At 35.5% G+C, this 14400-nt stretch overlaps 1 protein-coding gene across 1 annotated transcript in view; it reads left to right on the plus strand.

Moving 5' to 3' along the window:
- Positions 1 to 9709: 9709 nt before the first annotated feature.
- The window catches only part of DSG4 (desmoglein 4), a 38270-nt gene continuing 33579 nt past the window's right edge, over positions 9710 to 14400 (plus strand). Inside the window, exons 1-3 of the mRNA XM_036741090.1 lie at positions 9710 to 9738; positions 11025 to 11079; positions 13129 to 13260. Coding sequence (XP_036596985.1) covers positions 9710 to 9738; positions 11025 to 11079; positions 13129 to 13260 — 216 coding nt within the window. The remainder of the gene's footprint in view (positions 9739 to 11024; positions 11080 to 13128; positions 13261 to 14400) is intronic.

Raw genomic sequence — 14400 nt, forward strand, 5'->3', positions numbered from 1 at the left:
ATCTCTCAGCCCTAAAATGTTGTTTTACAAAGTGAATTTGGAGTCTCTAATGCCATATGAATAGTTGTCTTCATTTTGCTTCAGTTTTCTTCTTTTCATATATAAGCCAGTACACTGTCACATTTTTTTTAAAAAAATCAACAATTACAAAGTAATATCCCAATTTCAAGAAGAAATGTCAATTGTTTCCACAGATGAGAAATTCATTTCACAATTTTGTAAAATCAAAATATTGTTGTGTATTATAGTTTTAATCACCTTCCAGTCATTGTATGCTGGATGGGAAAAGACTGTCACAGTTGTACTTTTCTTGTATACTCTTCTATATAACTTATGTGTGTAGCTAAACTGTGCTAAAAGTAATATAATTGTTACAAAGTGTATAGCCATTTTATCATTCCTAAATTTTCTGTACTTATCTTTGCTTTATTGAGGTTTAAGTTAAAGAGAAGAGGTTGCTACCTTTAAAGAATTTTTTAAATAATTCAACTAAAGTTCTAGGAGAAATGTTAGATTATTCTAAAATTAGTTTGTGCAGATCTCAAAAGGATTTTTTTAAGAGCATAGGTTATTTTAAAAAGATATTAAGGAATGAAAGATCCTAGTTTCCCACTCGTTAAAGAAAGGCCTGCTTATTTATACCATGTGTTTGGGAAGCACTGTAAAAACCTTATGATCTGACGAAGAAAAAAGGTATGATTAAAATTAATGGGCATAGAAGTAGGCATTGTGCCAACTGAAGAATGTCTTCATCTTCTTAATATTTGGGGGCCTACTTATGTCTATTTACATAGCAAATGATCAATTTCTCATCTTTGAGGTAAGGCTGAGGATAAAATACTAAATAAATACAGGAAAACTAAATGCGAAGTGTCTCTTTTAGTCCTTAAAAATATGAATGAAGTCACTTTCTCTGAACCCTCATTTCTGAGAAGGTTTGATTCAATAATTTCTGCAGTGACTTCCATTTCTAAACCCTCTTATTGTTTTCCATTTTTTTTATTTTAAAGCTATGGTAGTTCAGTTACATCATTGGTAATAGGCTTTTTGTGTGCTATCTTTGGAGTCTAACTATAATTTGTAATATGATTTCTACAAGAAAATGTATTCCAAATTATTAAAGTGAAGTGGCATGTCTTGGGAGGAGATGTGTTTGTCCTTACTAGATGTCTTCAGACAAAGGTTAGGTAATATTTTTCATGTGGGTTCTGATCAAAAGGAGGTTCTTGTTCAAGTATGTATTAGACTAGACAGCCTCTGAGGTTTCTTTTTACTTTGAGATTCTGTGGCTATCTATCAATTTCTCTTCAATATAAAAAAATGAGTAAAGCTGTCATATTTAGGATTTGCCCATTTTCTCCAAATGATTTTGTGGTTTTTTTAAATTGAAAATTGAAAATCATATTTTGCTACAGGCAAATTATTATCATTTCTAAAATTGAGAAAAAGATTTTTTTAAATGTTTGCTCTTGGGTTTCAAATACTGCACATGAAAGGACTGCTGATTCAGTGTTCCGCAACCCTTAGACCAGAGGTGTCAAAAACATGGTCTACTAGTATGGGGCCCACAACCATCCCTAGAGCTACAAAACCAGATGAAAATGTAATTGGGAAACAAAATAAATAAACATACAATAAGAAAACTTAGATAATGTTAATACATGGATTTCTAAGTCAATATGTACCTTCGAGGATTCTTATGTATGGTTTAGTGGTTCTCATTTCTACCTGACTTTGATGCCACTTCCCTAGACTAGCATGAAAACCCATCCAAAAGATAATTTCTATTTTAGCATTTTACTTTCAAAATAGCAATGATTCAGCTATGTCAAAGCTTCTGACCATAAATGGTGAGAAGTAAAATTTCTTTTTAAAGTTACTCATGAGACTTTAAATTAGTATGGGGGAAGAGGGAGAAGAGAGGAAGAGTTGGCAAAATGAAACTATAGTGAAATAAGATCTTGTCTAGGCCTATCTTGAACATTTCCAGGATCAGAATAGGGAGTTCAGTTTGTAGGATCATAGATTTGGAACTGGAAAGGACCTAGAGGTCATCTACTCCAACCCCTTATTTTATAATCAAAACAATTCCAGCACAGAGAAGTGATTTGTCCAAGGTCACATAAGTAGGAAGAGGCAGAGCTGTGATTTGAACCCAGGTCTCTTTGATTTCAAACTAAACATTCTTTTCCCTACATCATGTTGCCTCCCTATCAGAAGCTTCATCAACTATAGCTTTAGAAGTGAGGACCCACTTGAATCTGAAGTAGTCATCCTCCTGACAACCAAGCCTGCAAGTAGGAGTTGAGTGAGCAACCCAGAGGTGTGCTTCAGTTCCACCATCATTTAACACAAGGTAGTAGGCAGAGAATGAGCTCCCGTAAACTCACAGGCTCACCCTCTATGGGGCTTACAGAAAGAGGGAGAAAGGTCCCTCCTGTAGTCAGATACAGCAAAAGAATGGTTGTGCTATGTCAAAATACAAACCTAGTCATACAACCTTAAAAATATTAAGGATGATGAGAGTCAGGAATTGATTATTTTCCAAATCACAAAGCCCCTACCCCTATCTTGCCAGCAGACTTCAAAAGCATCACAGAAAAAAGGAACATTGCCAATAGTCACAGCTCAACATTAGAATTCAAGATGGAGACAGTCACTTGTCTCCTTCAGGTTTGATATTTATTACATGGTATTGTCCAACCTCTTGAGAGAGAAAAAATGATCTATTTCCTGGCTTGTCCTTCAGTAAAAAGTATTAATTACTGGTTTACTACTTTGGACCTCTGGGAGAAAGAATATTTCCCTACCATCAGTGCAAAAAAGTTTTTGGTTATCTACAAGGAACTATGTGGCAAATGGGGTTTGGGAGCCAAGTGAGCAGTGCCTTTTCCCTCAGGGTGGTCTTTGCACAAACACATTTCATAGTAATAGCCCTCTTAATTAAATGGTTAATCTTCTCTTCTCCTAGGGACTTGTTAGATTGTTTAGTACAATTACAGCTCCCATTTCTGTAAGACTTCAGGGTTTACAAATACAGTCTCATAAGGTAGGGCCAGTACTGCAATCACACCCATTTTTCAAATGAAGAAGACAAGTGATTTGCCCGAGGTCACAAAACTTGTAAGCCTAAATTCCGGGACTCAAGCCCAAATCAGCCAATTCCCACATCCAGGACTCCTTTCATAGCACTATACTGTCTCTACTTCTACTTCATTATCACAATGGCTAAATTCTCATGAACCTCTTTTTGTAGTTTCATTTTCTGTCTCTTGGAAAACGTGGTTTTGCTTAACTTTAGTTTTCCCACTGAACTGGATGTTACTCTGCTTTTGACAGGTTTATGGCAGTCATCATAACCAGTAAGCTTCCAGGACTTTCCATTTTAACAAGCATTTAAGTGTCTAATACGTTCCATGCCTTTTGCTAGGCTCTGGCAGAGAAACAAAGATAAAAGTTGTTGAATTTATTTCATTCAATAAAAATCAACAATGGTCAAAACTATATAGAACAAACTTCTAGCATGTTTCAAGACCAAGGCAGCATGAAAGAAATTATTTGGGAGAGGTGATACTAGGGGTGTGTTGAAAATAAGAATATTGCTACCTTTGTAGTTAAATTCCTATGCTTGAACTCTAACCCTGTTCATTAAGATCTAAATCAAAGACCATTTGTGCATTATTAGAGTTTCTACTAACCTGGGAGTGTCTACACCTTTCAGCCTGATGGGTACTTTGTATAATATAGATGCCAACCACAAAGAAATACTTTGAACAGAGTTATGGCTGTGACTTAGACTAATAAAAAGGCAGGCCACTGAAAAACAAAATGGTGTTCTTTTTGTATTATCTGATGATGTGTCATGTCTTGCTGTTTTAAAGATCCCAAGACACATTTTAAAGTCTTCATTGTCTCAACTGAATGTATCCTTCAAAACATGATCAGATGGCTACTGATGAGGCACAAAAGCATTTATTTTCTTGACAATTTCTTGATTTTCCAAAAAAAAATTAAAAATTTTGGGAATGCTATGATTTATATAGTGTATTAGAAAGAATCACAGCAGATAGAGCAAACTGTAAATAGGATTTGATTTAAGGCCTAAGTCTTTCCAAGAGATGTAAAACACAAAACAGACATTTTTCATCTGTCAGATAAGCATTTGAGTCAGTACAGCACTAAGTTGGCTAAGATCTTGTCTCCAGTGATCGTAAGAACTTCAATCAGACATCCTATTTCTTGAAAAGTCTACTAAGCAGAAGTTTGGAATGCAGCAATTTGTCTATTTTAAATAGAAAACAGTCCAACTAGGATTTTAAAAGGACTAACTACACTAGTGTTCACATTCTCTCCCTAAGCAAGTAATAATATGGGTCACATAAGTAGAAAGGAAGGTCCAATAAATTTAGTTCTCTGCCAGGGTACCTTCTAATGGGTAGAGTGATGAATTTCAATAGGTTAGTTTGTTTTTTACTCTAATTTAAAAAGAATTCCCCACTTTAAAAGTTTATAAGAAGACTTTTTCTGTTTTTGTTCACTTCAATATCTTTTACAAAAAAGGACCTTATCCACGTGAAGTATCAGGGGAAATTTTGCTTTCTCTTAGTAAAAACTCAGGTTTCCTATATCTGCCAACATTCCCAAAACATCGATGGAATCACGGTAGATACAGAAAGCATTAGTATCAATCAACAGCCACAAGGAGCAGGTACTATCTGTGGTATCCCCAGTGTTTAGCACAGTGTCTGGCACATGGTAGGTGCTTAATAAATGTTTATTGATTGATTGACTTATTAAGCACCTGCTGTATCAGGCCCTGTGCCAGGCACAGGTTATATACAAATATATAAATGAAACATTCCAGGACCTCAAAGAGCTTACATTCCACTAGAGTGATACAACACATATACAAATAAGTAAATACAAGATATAACAATAAATACTAAGTAATTCTGAAAGAGGCACTAACAAGTAGGGGAATCAATGGAACCCTCTTGAAGAAGGAATCTCTAGCTAAGCCTCAAAGGGAGCTAGGAATTCTACGACGAATAAGTGAGAAGGGGGGAGGCATCTAGGTGGAAGATGGAATGTCATATGGATGGGCAAGTGGGCCATATTGCCTGGAACATGGAAGTCAAATACCAATTGTACAAGGAAACAAAGGTAAAACAAGCTTCCTGGTAAAGGGCATTTTGACCTCAATATTAAACAAAATATTCACATAGGATCATTTGAATGGTGTCAGGGTTACTTATCAAAGAAACATTTTTTAGTTATAAGTCACCAGAAATTACATGGATGACAAAACTTTAGTTGTACTTTCAGCCTTTCATTTATCTTAATTGACAGTAGTTTTAAACTCACAAAGAGAATTTTTAATAAAGGCAGTAAAAGTGTACACTTTTGTCATTTGCATAGCTCAAAAAAGTTTGTAGTATCATAGATCTTGAGCTGTAAGGGACCTTAGGGGTCATCTAGTCCAATTCCTTTTTTCAGATGAAGAAACTGAGACCCACAGAGGTTAAGTGAATGTCACAAAGGTACTGAGTGGCCAAGCCAATCTTGAATTCAGGTTCTTTCGTCTGTTGAACTCTGTTCTTTCCTCAGGCTAACATCACATACCTTTTTCCAAAATAGCATTTAGGAGAGTTTAGCAGTAGCACCATGGCACACAGCTTTGTCTGAGCTCCTCAACGCCAACCATTAGCCGGATGGAAGCAAAGTGAGATTTATTCTTTCTTGGTCCCAAAAGGCAGATGTGGGTTCAGTGGGTAAAGATCATCAAGGGGAACATTCTAGCTCTATATGAGGAGAAACCTTCTGAAAATTAGAGCCATTCCTAAGAGGAATGAGCTAACTTAGAGAGTAGTGAGCTCCTTGTTATTAGAAGTCATCAATCAGAGGCGAGGTGAACATTTATCAAGAATGGCAGAGAAAAGATGCACACATCAGGTTATATTTATCTAGACAAATTCACAAGTCTTTTCCAGTCCAAAGATGCATGATTCTATGATTTAAATAGAGTATGCATTGGTCTGTACAGGTCAGAATAAAATTCTGGACTCATAAAATTTAATTGTTTTTTAAAGTTAGGAAGCTCACTGCAACTTAACCACAAAACGTGGATTTTCACTTGAGTTTTAGAGCCAAATTACTTTGGAGACTGGATATGCAGCTTCTCTCTGGGGTTTAAATACCCTAGGTGGAGTTACTTTTAGGTTAGAGCAATGAAACTAAACGGGTAAATAGCAGTAGTGTTTCTTCTTGGCTTACAAAGGGGAACTGTTTAGACTCTTCAGTCTCTGGCTAGCCATACTGATCACAGGGTTTGTGAAGGAGTGACTAGAAGCGTATCCTTGGGATATTGCTTGGGCTGTAGACTTGTTGTCCTCCTCTTTTTAATGTAGTAAATTATTAGGCTCTCCAACTTGGATTCCATCACGTACTCTATGTGCCTTCAATTATACAGTAAACAGGTATAATTAGATTTGAACTTGGCACTTCTACAACATCACTCTATGGACACCAATTACTTTACTCAACCATTTTATAATTATTATTCAGGAGGAAACTGGTTGTTAATACACTTATGAGTAGTGAGAGCACAAGTGACTTCAAAAACGAACTTCAAAAAGGGAAGTCAGATGAGGAAAAAAAGCTCAGCATTTGATGCTTCAAAATCATCCAAATGAATAAAGAGAATGTCATATATGTACATGCTTCCTAAAGGCATACCATGGTTTTCAATCAATCATAAGATTATAGATTTACAGCTGGAAAAGGCACTGAAGGTCAGCTAATTCATGTCCATCATTTTATTATTAAAGAAACAAAGACCTGTAATAGCTAAACGATTTTCTAATCAATAACAGAATTGGTACCAATACCGAGGTCCTCAAACTACAAAATCCATGGCTCATTTTCCTGTACCATAGATATGACTTCCTACAACGTTAGTGACAGATGTATTTATAGAGAAAGGACAAAAAAGCTGATGCAATTATAGTTTTAAATTAAGTTCTCCAAGGAACTTTAATGAGATATTTTTATATATGCCCTTAATAAAGCCTTGTTGATAAACTGATTGAGGTAGTACAGAGAGCACTCAACCAAGAACCAAGAGATACTTGGGTTCAACTTAATTCAATAAATAATTATTAAGTACCAAATACGTGTGCTTCACTTTTGCCAAGTCTCAGTTTCCTCATCTTTAAAAGGGGAATGATAATATTTGTACTGTCTCATAAGACTGGGAAGAAAGTGATCTGTGATTCTTACCATGCTATAAAGCAGTGAGTCACTAAAGTGTAAGAGGTCATTGTATTGTTGAGAAGACAAATAGAACATCCAGGAGTTGAGAGTGATGCATTTCTCACTATCACATGTATACATACATATACATGTAATACCTAAGATTTATATAGTACTTGAAGGTTTACAAAGCTCTTTACATATGTTAACTCATTTAATCTTCATAACAACACTATGAGGTGGGTGCTATTATTATCCTCATTTTCAGATAAAGCAACTGAGGCTGAGAAAGGTTAAGTAACTATACTTAACTAAGTCACCAATTTAATAAGTATCTGAGGCAGAAATTCAATTTGGGACTTGCTGATGCCAAGTTCAAGTTCACACTATCAACTGTACCAAGGGAGAGACCACTCTCAAATCAAGAGGATCCTATACTGTTAATAACAGAAAACCACTTTTTCAATCCAGTCACATGACTGACTACATGAATGAAAAATCATTTATTACACACTAACTGCATGTTAAATGTTGTGCTAATAATCATTGGAGTAACAAATAGAAAAAGCAAACAGTCCCTGCTTTCGAGGAGCTAACACATTGAGTGAGACAATACATACAAGCATCAAAGGAAGTTCAGCTGCAGGAAATATGGAAAGTCCCAGGAAGTCCTAAGGGAACAGCTGCCGTGGGGCAGAGCCAAGGCCCAGAAGTCCTTAGTGTACATAAGTAGGTCAGATAATTGTTGTAGAAGATGTAAAAAGCAGGGCAGATGCTGATGCCTGGTATTCCAATATCTCATCAGGAGGAACAGAACTGTTGATTTCCATTTCATCTAAGGCCTTTGGGCAGCCAAAGCAAAAGGCAGAGGGAGAGAGGGGAGAGACTATATATGGGTAGGGACAGTGGTAGATCTTTCAGCCAGGTACTTGGCCACAGTCACATCATCATTGCTGGTCCTTTCTCTGAAATGCATTATTCTGAAAGGAGTTTATTGATTTCAAGTAATTACAACCCTTATTTCAAACATATATATATATATATGTATATATATATATATCCATATATATGTGGATGTGGGTATGTATGTATATGTGCATATAATGGTAATGTAGGCATTATTTCTATTTCACAAAGAAAATAAATTGGAACCCCTTTCTGAGGTATATATAACACACATATACACATGCACACACACAAATACATGAAGGATCTGTCAGTTCATCAATATGTGAACTCCTTCCCTAAAAGCAGATTACCATTTGTCTATGACTCATAGGTTCATAAAATTGTTGATCTAGAACAGAAAGCCATCTAGTCCCATCCCTCATTTTACAGACAAAGAAATGGAAGCTTGAGTGACCATAGGAAATCAGAGGTGGGATTTGAATCCAGGTCCTCTGAGTCCAAGGGCAGTGTTCTTTCACCTGTACCACCTGTATCATTATATAAGTGCTGGAAAATTACTTGAGGTACATAGAAGTTAAATGACTTCTCCAGGTTATAGTCAACAAGCATCTATTATGTGCCAGACACAATGCTAAGCACTGGGAATACAAAGAAAGGCAAAAAAATAGGCCCTACCCTCAATGAGCTCACAATCTAATACTTTTCAGAGACAGATTTGAATGGAGGTCTTCCTGACTTCACACTGAGTCCTCTCCTCATTAAGCCATACTGCCTTTCTCTATAGTACCTGTCATACAGTAAGTGCTTAATAAAAGGTTTTAAAATTTATTTTAGATTGGTTTTATACACACACATACATAGAGGATCCTAAATTTATTAACTGTTACTTTCAAATTGTTTGAAATGTAGTTGTATAATCATGTAGAACTCTCACCTATACACACAACTTCTGCTGGAATGGTAGAAATCAGAAAAAGAAGTATCAAGGGTGCATGAAACTATATTGAGGGCCTTTTGGCTGTTTTTAATAAGGTAGGAACCTATTGATTTGAATTTTTCCTTAAAATGGGTTCTTTAGAATACAGAAAGGGCAATTTTGTCCCCCAATGCTCAAAGGCATCTGAAGAACAGTCTACAATGAACTGGTAAGAAGTAAAATAATTTTTAGCAAATTCTCTTTCATATGACTGGCCTAGAATATAAGTATTATAAAGGTTAAGGAGAGAACACACACACAGATGTATATACATCCACAGTTGGGTTAATTTGATTATATGAGATTCATCTCACCATAATGTTCTATTTCTTGAATGCTAACGAACTCAGTAGTCACTGAGTAGATAGGGAAGTAAAAATGAGCCCTGAATACCCAGGGAATATGTGTATATAATTGGGAAAGAAAGATGATGTAGAATAGAAAACAATAATGTGATACAAGGTAAACATAGACCATGAAGCTAAGAAGTAGTATTTTATTTTTGCTAATATTAATTGAAATGTATGTTAAATGGGAGAATATTCAGGAGCTGAGAAATGATTGAATTTTTTTATGATATATTTACATTATAGAAATCTATGTGGAAATCCAGTGGAGTTGGGCCATTTTTGCCTAACCAAGAAGGAACTTCACTATGCTATTTTTCTTATAGAATAGTGCTTGCTTCTCTTAGTTCATGGATAATGAAGAGTCATTGTTCATTAACATTTTTGGATCAATGAAAGGGAGGAAGAAAAGAATGTACTTGTCGAAAGAGAGGGAAAGAGAAAAGAGGAAGAGAGGTGAAGGGAAGGAAAGAGAAGAGAAGAGAAGAGAAGAGAAGAGAAGAGAAGAGAAGAGAAGAGAAGAGAAGAGAAGAGAAGAGAAGAGAAGAGGGGAGGAGAAGAGGGGAGAAGAGAGGAGAGGAGAGGAGAAAAGGGAAGGAGAAGAGAGGAGAGGAGAGGAGAAAAAAAGCAGAAGAGAGGGGACAAAAGGGGAGGGAAGGAGAGGGAAGGGGAGGAGAATAAAGGAATGGAGAGGGGGGGAAGGGAGGGGAGGGGAGGAGAGGAGAGAATGACAATGGGAAACATGAAGAGAAAAATGCATTTGGTGTAGAGTTACCAATAATTATTTCAAATGCCACTCAGCAATACCTATGCCTACTACTTTGTTATTATTCATTTCAATTTAATTATGCTGCCTGATATTACATATAGTTCTCTTATTACTCATCTTTTTAATGAATAGCATACAGTTTTCAATCATAAGCATTCACACTTAACAGAGAATTATATGGTTTGCATAGTGCTCTCTTCACTGCAATGTGAACTTCATTATTCTCATTTTTATAGATGAAGAAACAAAATTCAGCATTCGAGGTCTTTCATGATTTGACTCCAGTCTACCTTTCTGATCTTCTCTATCATGACTATACCACGTTATAGTCAAATTAAACATTTTTACCATTTCTTGAGAATATCTTTCATTTACCCCCTCCTTACCATTCCCTTCCCCTAGAATGTCTCCTTTTATCACATCTTTACCTGTTGAAATCATACCCATCCTATAAAAACCATCTAAAGTTACCTTATCTGTGAAACCTCCCCTGATCCTCCCATTAAGAAGTTCTCTCCTACTGAGCAACCATGTCACTTTGTTCACACCTCTCTTACTGCTCTTATCACATGACATCCTGTGCTATAGTTATTGGGGTATGTGTCCTATTTCCCCTATTCAATCCCCTATTCCTTAAAAGGAGGAATGATCCCTCTTAATCTTTGCATTTCTCACAGTGTAAGCAGTGTAATCATTCACTAAATATCTGCTGACTGGACATTGCCAAAATTCATGATTTTATACCCTTTTTGATGTCCAATTTTGTATTAATCTTATGTATCCAATTACAGGTCATGGAGGAGGTTACCAGTGAATTCATTGTAGAGGTAAAGTATAATAAAATCATTCCATTAAAGTCTATTTTTTATATATAAACATTAATGATACATTCATCAATCAGGTCAGATTGCTATCACCCTTAATAATACAGAACACAATCTGAAAACAAACTCTTTGAGTGATTATAGGATTAACATTAAACTTGTACTCTGAATGACTTATAGTCAATCTATCAGGAAGGAGAGCCTAAAGCCTACTGACTTTCACCTGTCACACAATTTTGAGATTAGTGATCTAATTTCTTAACTCAGAGTTATGATTGGAAACAGCATGCTCATTGGAAGGGAAAGGACTGCTAGAGACAAGCACACTGATATCATTGACAAGTAACAGAGCCTCTTGATAGAGAAGTGATGGACTCAGAAAGTAAAATAGACATACATTTTTGAATAAAGCCAATAGGGTGATTTATTGTGCTTGCATAGGCATATTTCTAACAAAGTCTTGTTTTTTCTTTCCCCATCCCCCAGTGGAAGTGGGCAGAGAACAAGGAAAGATAGGGATAGGGCGGTTTTAAAAGGAAAAGAAAAGAGGGTCATTGAAGGATTTTCTTCAATGCAGAAAAGAGAAGGAAAGACAGAAAGAAGCACAAACAAGCAGTACAACTTTGAAAGCTGTTGGTTGGATCTATTATATGCTTTAAGAAGAAAAGTCATCTGCACATAACAGACATCTGTCATTTCATGTACAATTCTCTTTTTCTATTCTACTATGAATATATCCATTTTATTTGGTGCTTAGTTCAGACCTTTTTAAAAGAAAAATATTTAAAAAAAAAAAGAAATAGAAGAATGAGAATGAACACTGATAGAAAAGCTAAATCTGAGTTCTGAACTGTATAAACAAAGGAATTTAAGGCCAGCATTTGATACTTCAAATAATTCAAATGAGTATAAAGATAATGATGTATGCACATTTACTGCCTACATATATGCAATGACTTTCATCCCAGCTGCCTTTTAAATGTCATAGAATCATAGATGTAGGGTTGCTCTTGTAAAAAAAAATTAAGAATATTTTCGCTTTTGTGCTGGGTTAGCTTTGACTATTTTGAAAATGAACTCCTGAACATTTCAAAGATCCTGGATGAATAAGTTACTACTGTACATAAGAACATAAATGTGTATATCAAAATTGCTATAACTTCTACATACGTACTTAAGAATGTCACATTCTTAAATGCCTATCAGAAAGATACTATTATCAGACTACAATGGGGATAACATAGTCTCTAAAAGCAAGCAAGCAGTTTATCACAAGAAGATAGATAAATAGTCCCAAAGTAGATAATCTGTAGAATTGTAGATACATATATTTAAAGCTATTATTAGTATATTTATTAATATTATTAGCATTTAATAATCAAATTATTAAATGCATTTTAATATTAAATGATTGGTTTGAATTGATATTAATAATATGTTATTAATATGTATTACTATTCCTTTGTTCTCTGTCATATTGTAGTTGGAGATCTAGAAGTAGCAGTGCTCCCACAGTAAAACATCTCTAGCTACTTTTCATAAGACCATGTACATAGAGATAAATAATGCATAAGCCAGGTGTGTCCAGGTATACCAGTTTACCTAGCCCATGTTCTAGGCATACTTATGTGTATGTTTAAATATATGACTTGTTCACTATAGAATTCAGTTCTATGGAGCACTAGCAACTGTTTGGCTTGGGCACTTGAAAAGTCTGGTTAGAGGTGAGGATGTAAAGGAAAGTAGAATAGGAAAGGGATTATACCAGAAAGTCCTGACAATTTTTTTAAATGCTAGGTGCAGTGCAACACACTTTGGTACCTCCACCATTTGTAGCATCCTCATAATCATATCACTAAATCTAACCAGCCTTTCCAAAGATAATTTGGTTGATGGTATCTAAATTATATTTATCAACATATAAAAATTAGGCATTACCTTTCTTTGTCCACCAAATTCAATAAAATTCCTTTTTCCAGAGTTTCTTTCAAAAACTTTTTTTCAAAATTTCTTTAATAAATGTTTTTAACTGGATTTTTTTTTTTGCTTAAGGTGAAAGAGCTAGACAGTGAAAGTGGAACTGCAAAATGGCAAACTGTCAGAAGACAAAAGAGAGAATGGATTAAATTTGCTGCTGCCTGTAGGGAAGGAGAAGACAATTCAAAGAGGAACCCAATTGCCAAAGTAAGTGAGGAAGCCATCTTTCTACACATTTGTGGGGATCTTCCTTCTATAAAGCCATAAACAAAATGTAAAGTATCAACCATCCTTATTAGAGTCCAATCTATAATGTATAGTTATAAAGCCTGAGAAAATGTTAATTAAATACGATAATGATCAAGTGAAGAGGAAGAAGAAGAGGAGGAAGACCAGATGAAGAAAGATGGCAGAAGGAAGGAATGACTCAGGTCACAGCTGACCCATCTAGCCCTGTTCAATTTCTTTTCTTTATCTCAGCTTCATAAAATATTTCTAGGCTCCTGAGCTAGCCTTGGACTACCATGATGCCTTGAAGTAACCATGAGGAGCTCATTAATGGAGGAGGTCCATTCTATATCTCAGCACACACACACACACACACACACACACACACCCTATAAAGAACAAGGCATGTATAAAAATACCTTTTGCCCTTTGTTCAGAGGAGGCAAAACAAAGAATTTTTCTAAAGTACTTCTTACACAGAATTCAGTTTAATTCAATGAGTATTTATGAACTATGTATTATATATAGCACTACACTACATAGAGGAGAAACAAAACTTAGGTCTCATAGGGTGACGTGACACAAAAACAGAAATCCATAATGCATCATTGCACACTAAGGAAGCATAAATAAAATGCTATGTGGGGTCATAGAGGAAGGGGCATTGCTTGACTTGGCAAGGTGAGATGAGGGAGATTCAAGGACAGTTTTATATAAGAGATCGACAAAATCTTTAGTTACTAATTCGCCTCCTTCAAATTCTAAAAACGTAACTATAGCTTCATCATTAGAAACACTAAAAAGTTTTAAAATTATGCATTTTCCAACTTCTCCACATTTTTTCACATTTGATTTAGGCTTTTAAAGGAAATTCAAAAAATGAAGGAGAGGAGGGAGGACGTTTGCGGCATAAAGAACAGTGTGAGCAAAGGCATGAAAGTGAGAGACCATAGGGGCAGAGTTGTCCCATTTATGTGAGGCATAGAATATGTGACAATGAATAGTAGAAAATAAGGTGCAAATGGTAGGTAGCTGAGTGTGGAGAACCTTGAATGACAGACAAATGAGTTTGAGCTACATTAAGCAGGCAAAAGAGAACCTCCAAAGACATCTGAACGT

This window comes from Trichosurus vulpecula, chromosome 1 (genome assembly GCF_011100635.1).
Source record: "Trichosurus vulpecula isolate mTriVul1 chromosome 1, mTriVul1.pri, whole genome shotgun sequence".
Classification (NCBI taxonomy): Eukaryota; Metazoa; Chordata; class Mammalia; order Diprotodontia; family Phalangeridae; genus Trichosurus; species Trichosurus vulpecula.